General features: G+C 39.9%; 1 protein-coding gene across 4 annotated transcripts in view; it reads left to right on the top strand.

The window, feature by feature from the left end:
- VTI1A (vesicle transport through interaction with t-SNAREs 1A) overlaps positions 1 to 14,508 on the top strand; it is a 251,260-nt gene extending 236,752 nt beyond the window's left edge. For 2 of the 4 annotated variants that reach the window (XM_052677444.1, XM_052677445.1), the window contains one exon: positions 13,396 to 14,508. In XM_052677444.1, the coding sequence (XP_052533404.1) occupies positions 13,396 to 13,489 (94 nt within the window). In that variant the 3' untranslated portion in view covers positions 13,490 to 14,508. The remainder of the gene's footprint in view (positions 1 to 13,395) is intronic. The other 2 variants (XM_052677447.1, XM_052677448.1) reach the window with 1 other exon arrangement.
- The last annotated feature ends 5,066 nt before the right edge of the window (positions 14,509 to 19,574 follow it).

The following is a 19,574-nucleotide window of genomic DNA, read 5'->3' as shown; positions in this document are numbered from 1 at the left end:
CTGAAAAAAGAGAAAAAAACACAGATTTTTCCCAGTTGCAACTAAGGCTCTGTGCATATTCACACACGCACACAAAATGAAAGGGAAGAGGCAGAAACGCTGCTCCAGTCTGCCCTCTGAAAAGTCCTGCCGACCAAAACCAAAACAGAACCCAGCGAAAACAACTGAAACGACAACAAGAAAACATTGGGAAAGCAACATCTGTTTTGCATTCCTGGCATCAGCCTTGCCCTTGCAACACAGGGTCTGACACAGATGTACAGGGTTATGACACCACTGAGTACCGCTTGATTCAAACTGGTGTAAGTGAGAGCAGGATCGGGGCACTGGGTTCTTACAGCCTTGTGCAAAACCGTGTCTCCTGATCTCCTTTGCAGATGTGGGATTCGCACCCCACTGAAGTTATAGGCATCCTTCCATTGATGGATGCAGGTTGTAGATCAAATCAGATTCCTCCAGCAGCAATTTAGAATTTATTATCGGCTGGGTATTTTTCATCTTGTGTGTATTTTGTTTCCTGTAACATCGTTTTGCTCTGTGGCTTTCCTTAGAGTTCCACTGTGTGAAGTTTCACTCAGAAAGCATGTCTCTCAGATGGTACTGCACAGTTAAACCCCTCCGTTTTTGAGTACAACAAAATAATAGCAAGGAGAGAGAAATGCAAAGGCGCAAGTAGCTCAGACTGTGAATTAAAATGAATTAGTGCTGAGGGAAATTTGGGAAGGCAGAGTTGTCAAGTGAGCAGCTTTCTTACCAGAGGCAGCGTGACTACATGGGATGGCACAAAGAGAGCAGTTCTCTCCTGTTTGATTGCCCATCTGTAGTTGTAAGCAACGAAATTAGCTTCACTCATACCTGGCATAACTTCAGTGTCTCCGATGGAGCTGTCTCGGATAGAATGACTTGCTTGCAGTGTTTTCACCAGCCACTAGATGTCTGTGTGTGCTCTTTAAAGGTTTTGGGTGGATGATGGCCCTAGTAAACAAGAGAGCCAAAACTGGAGCACAAGCTGTGGGAAAGCCTATTGGGTTGCCTTTGCAAGTGTAGCATCATCACTTTCATTAAGCCTGTGCTTAAAGCAATTTATGCTGTCTTAAAAGTAAATTCCAACTTGAAACAAGTGGGGAAAATGTACCTTTCCTGGGCCACATCTGGTTAAGACAAACTGTTTCCTTTATGTCCATGCGAAGGGCTGAAATGTGTCTCCTTGTTGTGAAACTTTTGGAGGAAGTTGCTGAGATGCGGAATAGGTTAATCTTATTTCTATTCTGAAGCAGTGAAACTCCATAAAATAAAACATCTGCTCTGTAAGTGAACTGGTGAGAGCCCACTGTGTAATTCCATCCCATGTAGCCCAAATCAGTGCACTGCTGGAGCCGTGTTTGCACACAGACAATGCACTGGCAAACCTGTGTGTGCTCAGGAAAGCTGTGCATCAGATGTCAAGTATAGTACATCTTTGAAAACAAACAAAAAGCAACTCCTTGAAGAGCAGATCTGGGTATTCTGTCCTACTCTTCTGTGGATGAGGCAGCCCACGGCTGACCAAGCTCTGCACCTGTGACCAGCTTTTCTGCAGAGATCTCCAAAGAAGTAATGCACAAGTAGTCAGTGTATGTTTGCTTTTCATTTATCTCTCTTGTCAGGGAATCAGATACAGATAGTATCAGGAGCAATGAGAGGTACATTCTGATATTATTTTCAGTTTTTTGTCTAGACAGAGAAGAGCAACTGCTTGTATCTCTGTGGAGCACCTCAGCCCCCCTCCACACTCACATTGGAGGCTGAAGGCCAGAGGGGGGTAGGAGGCTGTCTATATTAAAAAAAAAGTTTAAAACCACCACCTACTCATCAGGTGACTGGAGACCATGGTTGTAAAATGTGCTGCAGGCAGAAGTTCTGAAAAATCCCAGAAAGTGTTGAAAACATCTCTAAACAAGGTATTTTTCTCCTGCACCTTTCTTGCTAAAGGTCCCAATTGCTGCCAAGAAAACTAGTGAGAATGTTAGCTGCCAAATAAAAAATTTATGATGGTGTTTGGCAAAGGATTGTATCACTGCTTGTTTTATACATTTCCACAAGACTCTTGAAGGGCTGTTGGACACATACGGCTCACTGATCACTGTGCTTTATCTGTTCTTTAACGTACTGAAAAAGCAAGCTCCAATAAAGTATGATTTAAACAATATATACCTTTTTTCTTTTAATAGCCTCCTAAAAGCATTTGCTATGGTGAGCATATAATTTCTAAACAACATTCCACATATAAAAAAATTTTAAAGCCTTTTACATGACAAAGTTGCCTTTTATTTGAGTTATTTTCATAGTAAAAATACATGAATTTTTCAATTAAAAATGTATCTTGCAATTGTGCTTATTACATGTTGGAGTCTGGGCCAATAAACAGCCTGTTAAAACATAAAGAAGTCCATTCAGTCAATCTTGTGCCTGCCATTTATGTTTCAAAAATTGAGAAAATAATATGTTGGAATGGCATTGCTCACAAATATCAATTAGGTTTTCAGCTGTATCATTAAATTAATTTGGGGGGAGAAAATTGTTCCGGTGGATTTAGTGGAAAAAATATATTTTTGAATACGGAGTTTGCACACTGACAATAATAATTATGTTGACCAGTGTTGAAGCAATACCCTTAAAATATTTCTCCGTCTGAAGAAATGAAATTGTCTGTCTTTCTCTTTTCAAACCAGTTGTCAAATTAGGCTTCCAGCTGATAATTAGTGCCATTTAACACCCATCTTGTCATTCTGAAATCTCAAAGCCCAAACTGTTTGCTTTTCCTCATTACCATGTGCTGCTGGAGGTGGGAGGTTTGGAATACGGAGTTGCACTTCCTGCACCATTTTGTAAAGAGCAGAGAGCATCTCTTCTCTGAGGCAGCCAACAGCAGTGGGACACAGTCCTGGCATCCTGACCCCTGTGAAAGGGACAGCCTGAGCAACACGCCCCTGTGCCTTCCCGGAGCTGCCCCAGGGCAGCACGGCTCTGCACCACACTTGTGTCTTCATGGCACAGTTGAGCCCCACAGCAAATATTTGAGAGCAGCCAACAGCACTGCAAATACTGCATGCCTTGTTTATGCTTGCATATTTCATGGTATTTGATACAAAGTACTCAAGACAGACCAGCATTAAGAGGATTATTTCAGACAGCATTAGGAGTTAATTTACCGAAGATTAGCTCTAAATCAGGCAGATATCATAAGCAAATTAACATCAGTTGTAGGAGATTCACAATCGAAACGTGTGGTGTTTTTAGTTTCTCCCTGCATGTGCTTAAGTAGATGACTGGTATCTGTATTAGTTTCCAAGACTAAGGTGCTACATCTTGAGTAGTGAAGAACAGGTATTCTTTTTTTTTTTTTTTTTGAATGCATATTATTTATTGTGGTGCTGTTTACTGACAGTGAAACTGCTTAACTCCAAGTACCCTTCCTCTGCTGAATATTTTATATTTCATGCCATTTCTTTATTGAGTAATGTTTTGTTTGGCCTCAGAAATGATGTCTCCATGGTGTTACAATATTTTTAAATAGGTAATGTGCAGCTTTGCTTCAGATTGACATACTTAATCTTTTTTTTTTTTCCTGTTAAAATGAGTCACATTTTAATGCAAACTCATAAAAATGAAGGAGTGTATAAAATGCTGCGTACTATGGTGAAGATTACAGCTACTTAAAAATAGCTTCCCTAATACTTAAGCATGGAAATTACAGATTTGTACTATTTCCACTGGAGTGATGTTTAATTTGTAGCAAAAAGCAGATTCTGTTCTTCAGTTGGTTTTTCACACGTTTTCCTGACTGCAGACAGACAGACATAAGCAACCATCCATCTCAGTATCACCGTTTCAAAAGCGCTTGCCTAATTAGTGGAGAGGATTATGAAAGGGACTGAACCACAGTATTAAAGCCTATGTTCTGCTTTGTACTTGGAGTTCTGAAAGTTTGGAAGTCTTAGAATGGGATTCCCATTTTGGAGAAATTTGCGTTCTGCTCTCCAAGAGGTATTAAACTGACTGGTCTTCAGTGTTCTCCTGAACATTTGGGTTTTCTTTTCAGCTGGGGAGAAAAGTCTGGGCAGTGTTTTACAATTTTTTTCCCTTCTTGATGGACCAAATTCCTCTTGACAAGGTTGGCCTGAGGTCATGAATATCTCCCTGTGTTCACGGAGGCAGGAATCTTTGCTCTTTCTCTGAGATCATGAAAACTTACACCCACCCTAAGCCAGGTTGGGCCTGTAGGTCCCTCCGGTTGCAAGATCTGCAAGTACTTCTGCACTTTGACTTTGTGCCCTGTAGCTTTACAGAATGCATGGAGGCTCGGAGTGGTTATTAAACCAAGGTGTCTGAGGTCATAACAAAGTAGAGGCATTTCTGCTCCCCTAATAGAAATACTGTAACATGCTGAAAAGAAAATACTCTAATAGTGGCAAGTATCTCCTGTCAACTAATTTGATAGTTCTCTATCAGGTAAACCTTTTGTGAATACATCGATTCTTTTTATTTTTCACTGTTCTGTCTTCACTATTCCCAGGTTTTCTCAGAACCAGTTGGGCAAAAATTGATTTTTATTTGTTCCACCGGCCTTGTGGAAAATTAGCTTATGAACTGGTTTTTATAGGAAGACTCAAAGCACAGGACAGGTTGAAAAATAAGCCTATAGCAGTCAAAATTGTTGTCTGAAATGTCTTCAGACTGGAAGGCTGAATTTATTGCTCAAAACAAGTACTAGCAATGTGGAGGTGTGCAGTCCTGCTCATTATCACTGGAAAAGGGGGAACCAAAAAGCACAGTAAAAAATTAAATTTTAATAATGCTAGTGATATTTTCTAAATCCTTCTTGACAGAAAGATTCTCATTATTTTTATCTGTCTCAGAGTAGGCTCTTTTAATGCCATCTCACAAATGGCCTTAGCCATGATTGTTTTCCTTTCTCTTATAGCATTTGAAAAAAAAAAAAAAAAAAAAAAAAAAGAATATATACAAAAAAAATTCCATTCTGTCGTTGGAGAGGTGCCATGAAATGGTAACATTTTGGAGAGCACATCTTCAGGAACAATAGCTGCAGATGCCTTCAGGTTTTTACAAAAGAGGTCAACATTGTTAAGGCAATTGTAGCAAACTTTCTATACAAAAAGACGCCCAGTCAAATATAGTGTGATAAGGAGAAAGCAATATAAACAAAATGATGTCCAGTCTCCAGCTTCACCACACCTCAAAGCTGTAGTTATTAAAGTGAGGCAAGGTGAAAGATGTTGCTTCCTTTTATCCATATAAGATGTATATATTTTAGTGCGATCTAATGATTACGAAGTTGATAAAATGCAGACTTAGACATTTTTCCTTTCCTTAAATTGGACAGAATGTAAACTTAACTGTATTTATTATGAAAGCCAATGTGTGATCATGTATGTTCTTGTCATTTTATAGTTTGCATAGTTTCATCTGCTGAATAAGTAATTGCTTTAGCTTTGAGGGGGTTGGGTTAGGGTGGTTTTGTTGGTTTGTTTTTTTTTCTTCCCTATTTACCATTTGGAGACGAGGGCCACATGCAGCCAATGTGCTCAAGAATGCCATTACTCTGACAGCTGGGCTATCTGCCCTCCCTCAGAGCTCCTTCTAAAGCACTCATAATGCTTGCTGAGGCCTATGGTTCTTAGTCATGCTCAGGTGACTAAATGTATCATTTGTTCTTCTTGACACTCCAGTACCCTGAGAAAGGCTGGTTGGAGATTAATGCAACCTTGACTCCTTCCACTTGCAGTTGCCACTGCACATGATCTTCCTTTAGACTTGCCGGAGAGATCTGGTGTTGCCTTTGCTTTGCATGAAATGAATTAATCTATCTCCAGTTTTGGTTGCAGAGTTTCCATGGCCCTGGAAGCCACCCGCTGTTCCTCCTAATGACAGTAATAATCTAATTTGTTCCCTCCATGGAAGGAGCAAACATGGGGACAGGAGAAAGCTGAAGTTGTATCGCAGAGAAATGCTCTCTGTCAGGGGCTCTCCTGAGCAGAAGGGAGCCTTTCATCTTTCAAAAGTACCTCCCCATATGTTCTAAAGGTAGGCAGCGAGTAAAATCCCAGCTAGTCGAAGATATACAGTATCCTTCCTTTTGCCTTATATCCTAGCTGCCACAGTCCATGAGGTCCTCTTCCAGACTATCTGTGTTCTTGCACTTCACATGCTGATGTCTTCATACATTTGTCTTTCAGACATTTATGTAGATATCCCGCCTTCCCAGGCCACTTCAATCAAGCTGTTATCCACTTATTCCCCCTGGATTCTTGTGGTCTCCTGTGTATTCTTTGTACTTCCTGAGATTGTCAGCTCAGGGAGACAGAACTCGTGCAAGCTATGATAGTCATGATCCTGATGGCCACCAAATAACACCAAATAAAATATTTCAATGCTGTTCATACGCTTTTGCCACATTTGCTATCTATTACAAGATTTCTGTTCATAATTAGTAAGTGTTTTAACTACCAAATACAGTAAAATTAATTTTACTTTACAGTCTTAATGGTAAGATTGTCAGAAGGTGACAAAATATAGTTCCTTGAGCCTGGTTCCCATCTTCTGCTCCTCCAAAATTCCTGTCAAGAGGGAGTTGCATTTGACTCTGTTCAGAGCTTCTATGAAACTAGGAGTCCATGAAAAGATGGTGAATCAAGGTACTTTTTGTCTAATTACTGATGAAATCTACTGCTTTATGTTTGAGTTTCACCTCTCTAGTGTTTGTTGTTTTTTGGTGGTTGTTTTTTTTTTTTTTTTTTTTTTTCTGATTTATGGGAGTTTGCAGACATTTTACAATATGGTAAAACCTTTGGTAGATGATTTTGCCTTCAGAGCTAACAAGCTTTCTGCAAGCAAATTTGGTGTTGGGAAACTGTCATTCTCTCTTGGACCACATCTTTGAGCTTTGAGGAGTTCATCCCTACCTAATATGTGCCTAACTAAACTAGCTACTTAACTGACTTGTTCTCCTGAGATGTGTATATATGAGCAGGAAAAAGAGAAGGCAGTTCAGAGCAAGACTCTAGCTCATATAGACAGGGAACTGAGAGAGATTAGCTAGATGTAATTTTGATGTTTAAAGTTGAATAGTATGTCTACCTTCCTGCACCTGTTATTACATGATTCATTCTTTCATTTATGGCCCAGGTGGAAAGACATTGATGTGGTTTGAGTGTAATATTGTAACTAGAGATTGGTGTCCATGCTTTTATAAGTGCATGGCTCCAGTCCTTAAGACTGATCTTTAAACTAGAGCATGTATCTCTGCAAAACTTCTCAGACCTACCAACAATATCTTAGTCACTTTGTAAGGCCAGTCTCTTTCAGAACACCCTGCTATTTGCCTAGAAAAATGTCATCTTTTTTTTATTCTCTGTTTCTGAGTCTTTAATCTCATTATCAGCTCAGTTTTCAGCAATTTTAATGGGTTTTCAAGAGGATTTACGCATAAGAAAGTAGAGCCATTAGCCCAAGGGTAAGAGGAGACTCCTTCAGGAGGGAATTCGGGGACCAGGATGTAGGCTCCTATTGGGAGCGGTGGGTCTCCAGACTGGGGGAGCCCAGGCAATATGGCCTTTTTGGCAAGAAGTAAGCCATGGGGAGTCCTATTCACTCTCTGCCACCCTGCAGAGCCTTTTCACTTTTAAATATGCAATGTCAATTACAATGGAATTGGTCCTGCTCACCTGGAGAACACAAAGAACTTGGCCTTATTTTCAGAGTTTTGGTAGGGTGGAAAAAACTTTGAAAATTTTCCAAGTACTTTTTCTAACATCAACTCAAAGAGGGCTAAGGAGTTGTATGCAGTTACACTAGTATTTTTTCACTGATAGAATTTCTGTTTTCTAATTTCTGTTAATGATGTAACATCTCAAATCATTTCCAACCAGCTGTAATTTTGCTAGACATAGTTCTCTTACACTTTTATTTCAGTAGGTTGCCACGTCTTTAAGTTTTCCCACAGCCTGTCTAGTTCTTTTCAGCTGCTTTTATTTAAGAAAAGCATTCTTAAACCAAAAGATGTGAAAGATGAATAATCACTCGAACAGCCCCCAGATACCCTGAACTTAGAGATTTATCATTATGTATCTAAGGCTTTGCTTTACCAATCATAACATTTTATTCCCCTGTGTTGGCTCTAGTGCTTCGATCTGAAAGCTCCTGATAGATAGTAACAAGGATGTCCTTACATATAGCAATAATGGTGTGTGTCCCAGAAGGTAATTGAGTATGGCTGTATGACTTTAAATTCATATTTGCTGATATTTATTTCCCAAATGCTGCTGTGTATTTGCCTGTATGGCTAGACCTTCACTTTGTGTTCTTTTGAATCATGAATACTGGGCATTTAAAAGTCATCACCAATTTATATGCACCTTTCTTTTTTTATCATGTTAGTTGTTTTATCATGTCACGTTGTAAACCTGTGGATTACAAACGAAAGGGTACCCAAAATGTAATTTGAAGTGACCATCTAAAATGTGTTCTTGCATACAAAGAACAAGCCTTTCTGCCCAATTACCTCATAGGAATCACTTCTAGTTAAATCTTAAATACGTGTATTACAGTGAAACACTGTTGGACAGTGCTCCGTCATCAATCAGTCTGTGTTCTTGAGGACACTCTTTTTCAAAACATTTTCTTTAAGGATAAAGAGCTGTGTTGTAATGAATGTGTGCTAACTGATCTCCCAAGCCGTTTGCATTTTTTTTTATTTGTATCAGTGTCGAAGTTGAGTTTCTGTAAGATATTTTTGCAGTATTTTATTTGTAGTCTTCATTATTTCAAGTTAAGCACACGAAACTCTTGATGCACCCGGAGTCTGCGCTGGTTCTTGTATATCTGTATTTAGTTAACGTGTAACCGTGATTGCTAATTTTCATGACAATTGTTATTGTACCATCAGTGCTTAATGGCAAGGCATCATTATTCAGTGCTGGTCAATCAGGCACTAAGACATGTGCAAGACATCAGGCTGAACCCATATAGATGTCGTGCACTTCCCTGCTAATGAATGCAGGTTTGTAAAAAGGTTTAAACACGGTTGGCATCCTTAATGTAAGGTTTGCAAAAGCTTATTGGGAAACTGCTTTGTGTTTATAAGACACAGATCTAAACACTGCACAAATAGAGTTAGAGACATTGTGTGTGCATGTGTGTGAAGCTACCGAGAAGGGAGAATCATTTGGGTTTTCACAGTGTGGAAAGGCAGCACAATATCTGGCATGGAATGAGTATGGGTGATTTGCTGAGGATGTCAGTGTTTGGAAAAGGCTGTGGGACTTGTTCTCCAAAGCAGTGGTCTCTATATATGTGAGAGCAGGTGATCCCTCTTCCCAGGAAGGAAAGCAGCCCGTGTGGTTGATCAGCTGTAGAACACAGCTGGCATGAGCTCCAGAGGCAGCTCCAGTGGTGAGAAGCCAGGAAGTCGGGTCAGGCGTTTAGAAAGGAGGAGCAGAAGAAACAGGAGCAGGATGCAATTTCTGCTCTGATAGCCCAGAGTGTTAGTCCAGCAGGCTCTTTTCATGCGTCGCTTAATGCTACCCTTGCATGTGCTTTAGTTACTGTTTCTGTGTGGTTTTGCACCCAAACGTTTTGGGCTGCTGTCCATGATAAACTAGATGGAGCTTGGTTTAAAAGCGCAGAGTTTTCATCTCTTCTAACTAAAAGCAGAATGAGCCCTTGTGCTCTTGGAGTCCTGAGTATGAAAGGAGCAGCAGATATTGGCTGTTAACGAGCTCCAGCACGCCGGGCTCCAGCAGAACTTGGTGTGAATTCAGTGCATAAGCTGCATCGACTAAATGGTTAATTCATCTCATATCAACAGTGCTATGATTCATAATGTAAACTTGAGGAATCCTTGATGTTTCAGTCACACATTCCTCTTAATTTGGCCATGCATTCTTTTAAAGCTACAGTGTGCTAACTTAATAAAATGCAGCATGCAAATGCACAAGTTTTTGCCTTCAGGCATTTTAGCCATGGATGTTTCAATGGGTGTCTTCTTTCAAGTACGTATTCTTTCTTAAATTATTTACCCTGTAAACATGCTTTGCATTTTCAAAGAAGAAACTGGGCTTCCTCGTTCACCAGATTTTGTTGAATTTAAGGTGTAGTAGAGATAAAAGAATATCATCTGCTTCTTGTGAGCATGTTAGCCTTTGGGATTTTTTTGTAGTGAGTATTAGGCTCCATTTTCTTTCCCTTTGGTATGATCACTCCCTCCCCCACTTAAATTCCTTGCTGCTTTGCCTAGAGCAATGCCCACTGGCAGTGTCTGGCTGTGACAGTACTATAGGCTCCTCTACAGATGGGTCCTGCCAATGCCAACCATTGTTCTACCGCTGTGAGCTGGCTTGACTGCAGTCTATCTATCACTCCAATCCCCATTTCCTCTTGATATTTTCTTTATTCCAAAGGGTTGCCCTTGCCCACTGACTTGGAGATGGGAAATCTGACACCCAGAACTGGTGTCTTCCACCTAAGCAGGCTGCTCCCAGCACCAGCCTCAGACATCCCACTTGCTCACCCCTCCATGGGTCTATTCTGCTGCTGGCTGCCTCTCTTGGAGCCCCATCCTCCCGACACTTTGCAGTCCGCTTAATCTTACTTCCTCACTTGAAAGTAAAACAGTAAAACTTAATGTTATACTTTTTTTTTTTTTTTTTTTAAAAAAAAAAAAAGATATAAAATTAATCTTTAACTGTGGGCTTGAATATTAAAAGTATATAATGCTTCAGTGTAGGAGTCTGTTGATAACATCCATCCTATTTCATGATTAATTTGTTCCTTCTAATATGATATTCTTTTGCTGCAGTGTGCAGACTAATTCAGATTCCTAGAAATTGAACTTTGATATGTATTTCCTAGATTCTCGCTGTAAGTGAACCTTCAATTAGCAGATACAGGTGGCAGCGTGCCATGCTCAATGCTCTCTTGATGAGGATTTTAGGAACGTGGACACCGATTAAATAATCTTGCAACGTGGTGTGCACTGACGGAGCATTAAAAATAAAGTTTTTTGGAGGATTTGGTACCTTTCTTTTTTCTTCTGATTTTTTTTGTAATTTTAAATCTCAGGTGATGAAATGCTCTTCCGGTGGGCCAGAGATAGGAGTTGATTTAAACACTTGGTATGTTATGTATGCCTTTGCCTAACTATGTGTTAGATTAAGCGAGTTTCACTCACAGTTAATCCTTTGTAAATTAGCATTATGGATGCCTTGGGGCCCACATCCCACAAATAAAATGGTTGTCAAGCCAGCTGCACTGTGTATTACTTAAGGCTGAATGTTTTAAAACTTTTCATGCTTTTAATCTATTTCACTGCTGAGTTTCAGTTTTGCTGAGTATCTTTTCAGGAGTGATGAGGCTGAGTGAGTAAATATATGTTCTGGTTTTCATGCATTTGCCTGGGTGGATCGTTTGTTGTCAGGTGTTTGGCAGAGAATGTCACACCCTGCCACAGAATGGAAGCTTGTAAGTTCAGGTGTTAAACTGAAGTGCAAACCAACAAGAACCAAAAGCCCTTAATTAGCTTTATTTTGTTAGCCCTCTACTTTTTTTTCTCCCCTTTTTTTCTTTTTCTTTCTTAAGAGTGAGAAACATCCCTCCCTCCTCCTCATCCTTTTGGCAGAGTAAATATTGCCTGTTAAGTTTGAATTAGCTGTCATCGCAAAAGAATTAATGCTGTGGTTGAGCCTTTCTAGTGAGGAAGGGAAAAATAAACGAGACAGATCTTAGTTCAGCTTTAAGTGATAAATGAGGACAAAGCAGCCCATTCATCTCCTGCTAGGAAAGTGGACACAAACACTAAAGCAGTTTTGCGGAAGACGTGTCAGCAAATGTGATCATTTTGTAACCTGTCAGGAGGATAGAGAGCTAGTCCTTTTAGAGTGTCACAGGGGAGGGTGTCTGTCTGATGTGACAGTTTGCATCCATCCATTTGCTGCTTTTTCGTTAGGTGGGGGGTAAGCATGGAGGGAGCTGGAGTAGGTTAAAACTGTATTTTTCCTTCCACTTTCCAGTATAATTTATATGTATATCCACCCACATCCAAATGAAAAACGCTTTCCAAGGAAAACTCCCCTCTGCTCTCTAGTTTCTGTCCCCTCTCACTGCATGAAATATGTTCAGTTTTTGCACATTACATTCCTTCTCAACTTTGAGACTTGCAGTCAGTACGTTTCACAAGACGCCGTTTTACTTTTACCATTATTTGGTTGGTAAAAGCTTTGTTTTGTTCTGTTTTACAGGAGCACGAAAAAAACCCAACAACCCACAATAAAATAAGAACAAAAATAACTTGGGGTTCTTCCGCTGTTGGTTTGGGTTTGGTTTTTTGCTGTCTCTCTCCAATTCTGATGATATGGTTCACATACAAATATGTCTTGCAAAAGTTCCTGTGTCACAGAGAGCCTATGAAAATATCCTTCCTCCTCTGTGAGAACAGAATAACAAACACTGGGTTCTTACAGTTCAGAATCCTTCTGTAAAATATCTCAAATTCCACTGTTAATTGATTTTTTCATTTTAAATGACCTATTAATTTCAGGCCAAATCTCGACCCGTACGATGTCTGATTTTAGAAGCAGGGATTTCTCCTAGAAATGATTACATGGTATCAGGATACTACTTCTAGTATCTTTGTATTATCACAAATTTCCCCTTTCTTATGCAAAATAGTAAATGCAACATTTGTCTATTACCATAAGTAAAGGTATGCTACAGAGACGGAGGTGTTTTTACAACATAAGCTTCACAGTTTGACACTTGCTTCTTTATATCATCCTTTTCTTCAAAACTATCTTTCATACTTTTCCCTTGGTATTTTAGTACAAGTAAGTACCTCATTGACATGTGTTTCCTTGAAACGTTGTACCCTAATAATAAAATCCCTTGAAAATTAATAAAGTTTCCTTTCAGATTTAAATAAGAAAAAAAAAAGCTTTTAGAATAGTGTTGAAAATGTAATGGTATTTACTACTACAGAGCACCCTGCGTGGACTGCATCAACTGAGGACTGATAGTGTAATTTGTTTTAGAAAGTTAATGTTAATAGTAGCATGATGCATTTCAGTTCTAATATGTGTGTATCTGTATGCATAATTAAGGAAAAGTTCATTCTTTCTTTAACCCCAAAGTCGAATTAAATAGCTTCATAAAGAGATATGTAGAGTACTGGAAATGGAAAGAAGTGAAAACAGTCAGGATATGCAGAATGGTGTTGGAAAACCTAAATTTGTGGCCCTGTGCCTTTTCGCCATGATATTTATCCTTGTACCTCTTTACATTGTTTAATATGTTTTCCACTGTTTTCACTGTGGTTTTTTTTTTATCTCTTCTGCTTTTTTCCAGGATCATCCAAAACCGAATTTTGATCGTTGTTCTGGCAGTCTTCATCATCCTCACCACCGCAGCAGCTATTTTTTTTTCTGTCCAGGGACGCTGATATCTTTATTCTGCAACAAACTGCTTGTTCTGAGTAATTAAGACAAAGTGGTCACATGAATCATTCTCTTGCACTGACAGAGTCTCCTTCTCTTTTCCACTATTCAACTCAGGTGCAAGTGGTGTAAAATACTTTATGTTATTGATGGCATAGTTGATGGCATGTGGCGTTGATTATTTTTCTCCTTTTTTTTTTTTTTTTTTTTTTTTTTTTGTCTTCATCTGAGTGTTTTTGGAATCTTAATATTCATTTAGGGGGGGCTTGCTCCAATATCGAAAGGCCTAACATGTCCAATTCTACCCCAGACAATTGGCATGTAAACTGCAAGAGTTTAGACAGCTAAAGGGGATCTTTGCACTTTTCTTGTGCTATGTGGGGTGTATGAATATCAAGCAGTACCTGACCTTATGTGATACAGAATATAAGTGAAGCGCAGACCAATGATGTAGAAAGTGAACCTGTCTCCTGTAACTAACTACTGATCATGAATCATTGTAATAGATGTAAGCTGGTTAGGAATGGTAGTTGTAAAAAGTGAGCAACCTAGAAGGTGTTTGATATCTGATGTGGATCCAACACACTATTTAACTTTTTTTTTTTTTTTAACTTTGAACTTTCTTTTCTGCTTATTCAAAACAATTCTGTTTTCATGTAGATCATGATAAAGCATCACTTGCTGAAAACATAGTTGTGACCGCGGCCCATATGCTGAATCTGTTTCGAATCTTCCAGTGTTGATATATGTGCTACCAAGTGTACATGCCAGACCTTTATTAAAAATGCATAAAGATATTAATCTATTCATTGTTGATTAAACAGAGATCCAGTGACAAACACTTGATCACTGCCCATTAACCCAAAATCTAGATTTTGCGTATTGGCCTGTGTTGACACCAGGTGAAAATATGTTCAGTCTAATAAATTCTGATGTGATGTTCCCCTTTTTAAACAACAACTGTAAAAATGTTCATTTATACATGCTTTTAGCTGATGCAATATATCAAAGTTTCATCCACCAGGTTACCTGCGTGTAAATGAAGTGTGTTTCTCGTTTCCTGTTGGCTCTGCCTCACCTATAGCAATGTCTGTGTCATTTGAATTACAGCTCCTGCAAGGATCATTTTTCTGGTGATGTGGTAATGTTCATGAGAATTTTTCAATTTATAATAGGTAATCTCTTCCAAATACTACAAATTGAGAAGGATTTTAATTTAAACTTAAAATATTTTCCTGAAGACTCTCAGTGAAAAAAAGTCTGATGGCTTTCAGATTCCCTGAAAATTGAGTAGCAAATGAGCACCAAATTATCACATCTTTGTGATCTTTGGGGTTTCAGCATCTCTGCAGTCTCTGCTGATGTGCTGTGCTGTCTCTGGGATTGATTTGGGGATAAACACCTGAGAGTTGATTGGGGCCCTAAGTGTGTTCTTCTACATAGAAATTAATAACTCAGCTAAAAGGATGTTGGTATTGATACAAGAGCTAAGATTTGGAAGTATGCTGATAAATTCAGAATAAAAAGAACAAGAAGAAAAATGGAACTCATTGAAACAAGTTGAAGCATGTGTGGTGAGGTGTGGGTTTTTGAAGTTTCTTACAACTTGCATCCCAGTTCCAAAGTGGTTCTCTGCCAGGTTTCTCTACTTACTCGTGTCAATGGCTGTAGGGTTGGGCTGGTCCAAAAGTTCCTGAGTAATCCAAAGCCATGTATTTATTTGGGAGATGTTGTGCTGGCCATAACAGTGCTGCTTGGTCATGTTCTGCTGCTTGTGTCTGTAGCCTAGCGATGCGATAAGGCAGCAGGATCCCCTTTGCCACCTACAGGTCCCCCTGGGAAACCCCCTCCTCTTGTATTTGCAAGGTGTGAGGTATGTATCCCATAACTCAAGCATGGAAAGATGTGATTGTTGAGCATGGAGTGTGGAGGCTGCCTGACCTTTAGTCACAACATGCATTCAAATTGTGAGTTTAAGTTTGCGTAGCTTCAGGTGATGGCAATGAGCTGACGTCAGGCAAATTAGGAAGAAGCCTAGCAGTGTTAGAAGGTATTTATCCTCTCCTAAGCAAATTAGGAGATGCGTATTTTGTAAAACGGAAAACTGTCAAGAAGGGAACCTTAAGCTCCATCTGTTGCCTAGACATTTTCAGTGTTGCCTCAATAATTTAACTATCATGGGGATTGATTCATGACTACTGATCTTAACAGTGACCTATGACTAGGTTTTGCCCTCCATCTAGCCACCTGCTGGAATCAGCAAAAAGCTGAAAGAAAACGAGTTTTCCTTATCGCAGTATAAATCTAGGGCATAGTGTCACATCAGATACATCCACTCAGATGGGAATGAGGGAGAGAGAGAGTTTGCCACATGAAGCCTTCATGTTCACTTTTGATGAACCCGTCATTGCCATGTTTCTTGTGCTAACCTGTTAATGACTTCTCTGTGCCTGCTTTGCATGTACTCCCCATGTGTAAAATATTGCTCGAGTAGAAGTTCCGCTCTGCCAAACACAACGGGTATGTGCTCTGTCCCATATCCCTCCAGCTCACGGGTGAGCTGCTTCAGGTGCTCTCCTGTTGGTGGGGATGCAGTGACTTTGCTGCGGTGTGTGGCTGCGGCACGGGAAGCGAAATGCCCGCAGGTAGGGTGACATCCCCTGGGCTCGGCCACCCCCCGAACTGGTTTTGTCACATCTACAATGCATCCGTGAATGGATACAAGTGCTTACGAGTGTATACCTCAAAGAGTGAGATGTTTCTAAGGTTGCCAGCCTTTGTTGGAAAACGACAAATTAAAAAACACGCACGTGGTGCTGTGTGCGGAATTCGTCCTTGCTAAACAGCTGCACTTGCAGAATAAATAAACTAATTCCATGCTGAAACAAAATCAAAAGCAATTTAATTAAAGACTCTTAAGTTTTAAAGGGTTTTAAATGCTCTACGTTTTGAGGAAATATCAGAAAATGTAGCTTGACTGACGTCAGTTCCCATCTCTGGGATGGGAGGCCATTTGCTATTCTGTTTAAGGCAGCCTGGATTGTCTTATTTTGGAGCCAGCTTGGTGGGGGGTTTTCTTTGCTGCTGCTTCAGAGCTCTGAGCTTCAAAGGCTGAAATTAATGGTGAACAAAATTGTGCGGCTCTGACCATCCCATGCGGGGCAAACCCATCGAGGGTTATCATTAAGTAAAGAAATAAAGAAAAAAAAAACCTGCCAGTTCCAAAAAAACCTCATCAGATAATGACCTCTGTGATTGGGTTTTCATTACCAAACAGCATCCAGAGATTGTCTGCCCCATAGAAAAAAAAAAAAAAAAAAAAAAAAAAGAAAAGAAAAAAAAAAAAAGAAAAAGAAAAAGAAAGAAAAAGCAACTGTGTCTCTCTCTCTTTCTCTCTCTCTCTCTCTCTCCCCCTTTTTTTTTTTGCACATCTTTTCTTTAAACCTGTCAGATCATTTCAGTATTTCAAATCCGAGGAAAACAGCCTGCCTGCTGCTGTATTTGAAGTTGTAATGGTGTCAAAAAGTCACGACTGACTGACAGCCGTCAGTCCCAGAGGAGCTCATTAAATCATAAAAACTTGACAAGGAAATAATTGAGCATCACTGGCAACTTGGCGCCTGTTTAGACGTTTTTATTTTCTTTCATTATTAGTCCCCACCATTACGTTCATTAACAAATTGCATTAAACAACTGTTAAGGGCTAATGATTTGTTTATCGCTTTTTTTTATTATTATTATTATTTAAACATTAGCTGCGTCATGTGGTACCTCAGCAGCCTCATACTATCATCTGACTGAATATTTTTCCACTCAGAGCTCTGGGTACTGCTGGAATATGAAATAGATTATTCATTACCCTCCTCTTTGCCACTGATTTGGTTTCATGTAGCGTCTTCCACAGAGAAAGATGAAAACTTGTCAAAAATAGGTTATATCTTATTCTAAGGGCAACAATAGCAGCAGGTACAGGCACACTTTAATATTTAATTAAGGTTGATGTTAACCCCTTTAAATGACTTTAGCTGTGAGTTATATTCAAGTGCAGAAGAGAAAAATAATTGTACTTAATTTGCAAACTGTACAGCAGGCATTCATCTTCGAGTTACTAGCAAATTTATAGAATAATTTTAAATAATGAAATTTCCAATCATAAATATGTATGTCCACTTTTTTTTCTTTTTCGACGTGGTCGTCAATTAACCGCTTTTGCGCACGTCCTAAATTTAACAATGATAATAAATCCGTGTTCTTTTTCTGTTTGTTTGTTTGTTTTGAACTGAGCTGTTCTCCTTTCAGAATCTGTCTGGGACGTTGTAAGGGTGGGAAAGAGCTCCATGTGAATCCACCGTCAGGTTGTTAGCTGCGGTAATGACTTACACGGCTGTGTTCCTCGCTGCTTGACAGCTTATGATAAACTTCAGGAGGATGTGGGCTGAGGCTTTTTTCTTTTTTTTTTTTTGGAGGGGACAGGGTGTGTGTGTTGGCATTTTTGTGTTGTTTGTATGAAACCACGTGAAGGTTTTGTTTTCAAGCAGATAAAAATAACTGCTGCTTTTTATAGGAAAAAAAAATATTTATTTTCTCTGCGTAGTTCCAGTTGTTGGTTGGAAATAGCCCTGTTGTGGTAGAAAAAGCTTCAGGAAAATTTTAAGATGGTAAAAAAAAAAAAGCAGTCTGTCACTGCAGCCGGTAAAAGGTGGGGTGTTAGGCTCCCTTTGCTTCGTAATAGTCAGGCTTTGATCTTTTCTCATTCAATACATCCAAATGCAGTTTGTGTTCGGCAGTACAGGATGGTATTTACGGTGTGTTCCTATGTCGGCGTCACCGCAGAAATGGCGACGGAGGCGTGATGACATATCAGGAGATGCTGCGAAGTAAAACCGTCCCAGTCGACAGAGCTCCCTTGCGCTTCCTTGGGATAATTTGTCACTTCTGGAGTCACGTGGACTAAGAGGCATGTAGCAGGTGAATATTTTATCAACCACTGCCTGGCAATGGCTGTCATTATATGCTGTAAGCAGCTACCAGCCTTTCACCCGGGTGGGAGAGCCTTGGACACAGTGGCCGGAGTATGTGGTGTGAGTGCGCACTCCCAGGCTCCGAAGGTAACAGGAAACAGAGGCATGTGTTGAGAAAAACTTTGTCATCCTCAACCGCTGTGTTTTATTTGTCACCTATAAATAATGAACGCGTTTACAGGAGGGGGCTGGAAAGAGCGTATAGACTGAGAGCCAGAGAACTTGTGTGCTCTTCGTCCCTTTATCCAAATTACTGCCTTCGGCGTGAATAATGGCATGGCTGACACAGAGCTCCGTATTGATTTGTTGCTCAGGAAGGCTCGCTGGTAGTTCCTTGGAATTTTCCTGAAGGTATGGCTGTAACAACACTGTTGGGATCTGTTGCCTCTATCCCCATCTCATGCCAGACAAGTTCAGCAGGGACAGATCCAGAGTGGGAGAGCTCCCAGTCCTCTGTAGAACTCTTTGCCTTCCCCTAGCACATGGGCACAATCGCCTCTTTGTTTCAGAAAACCTGTTTGGGAAATATTTGCCCACAAGGAGAAGTAAAATGGTGTCTGGTGTTAGAGGGGCATCTCAGGGTCTACTTAGGGACAGTCCTTCCCATAGCTGCTGTAATTTTGTAAGAAACTCTGCATAACCTATAAATGCTACTTATTCTATCAAGTTAACTAAGAGGAGCTGTGGCATCCGCTTTTGGTAACTCTTAACCAGCCAGGTACTGGGAGACAGCTGTAGCCTGATCCTGCAGTTCTGGGGCTGATGCCTGGTTTCTTACACAGTGTTTATTGCCTTGACATTATAATAATGAAAGATATTAGATTGCATCCTCATAAAGGATGTTATCTTTACAAGCCAAAGTTAGGTTTCTCCCTAGGCGAGTGTCTATTTCTTAATGGAATATTAAGGAATACATGAAGGGAATGCATTGTCTGGATGTCTGTCCTGCAAGAGCACAATATTAGGAAGGGGAAGTTTTATGCACTTTAGAAGGTCTTAAGCATTGCTGAGCAAATTAACAACTGTAGAGGAAAGGGGGCTGCCTTCTTGTAGTCAGAGAGGTCAATAA

The sequence above is a fragment of the Tympanuchus pallidicinctus genome, unplaced genomic scaffold (genome assembly GCF_026119805.1).
Source record: "Tympanuchus pallidicinctus isolate F22 unplaced genomic scaffold, pur_lepc_1.0 scaffold16, whole genome shotgun sequence".
Lineage (NCBI taxonomy): Eukaryota > Metazoa > Chordata > Aves > Galliformes > Phasianidae > Tympanuchus > Tympanuchus pallidicinctus.
This window is presented reverse-complemented; position numbering and strand designations above follow the sequence as displayed.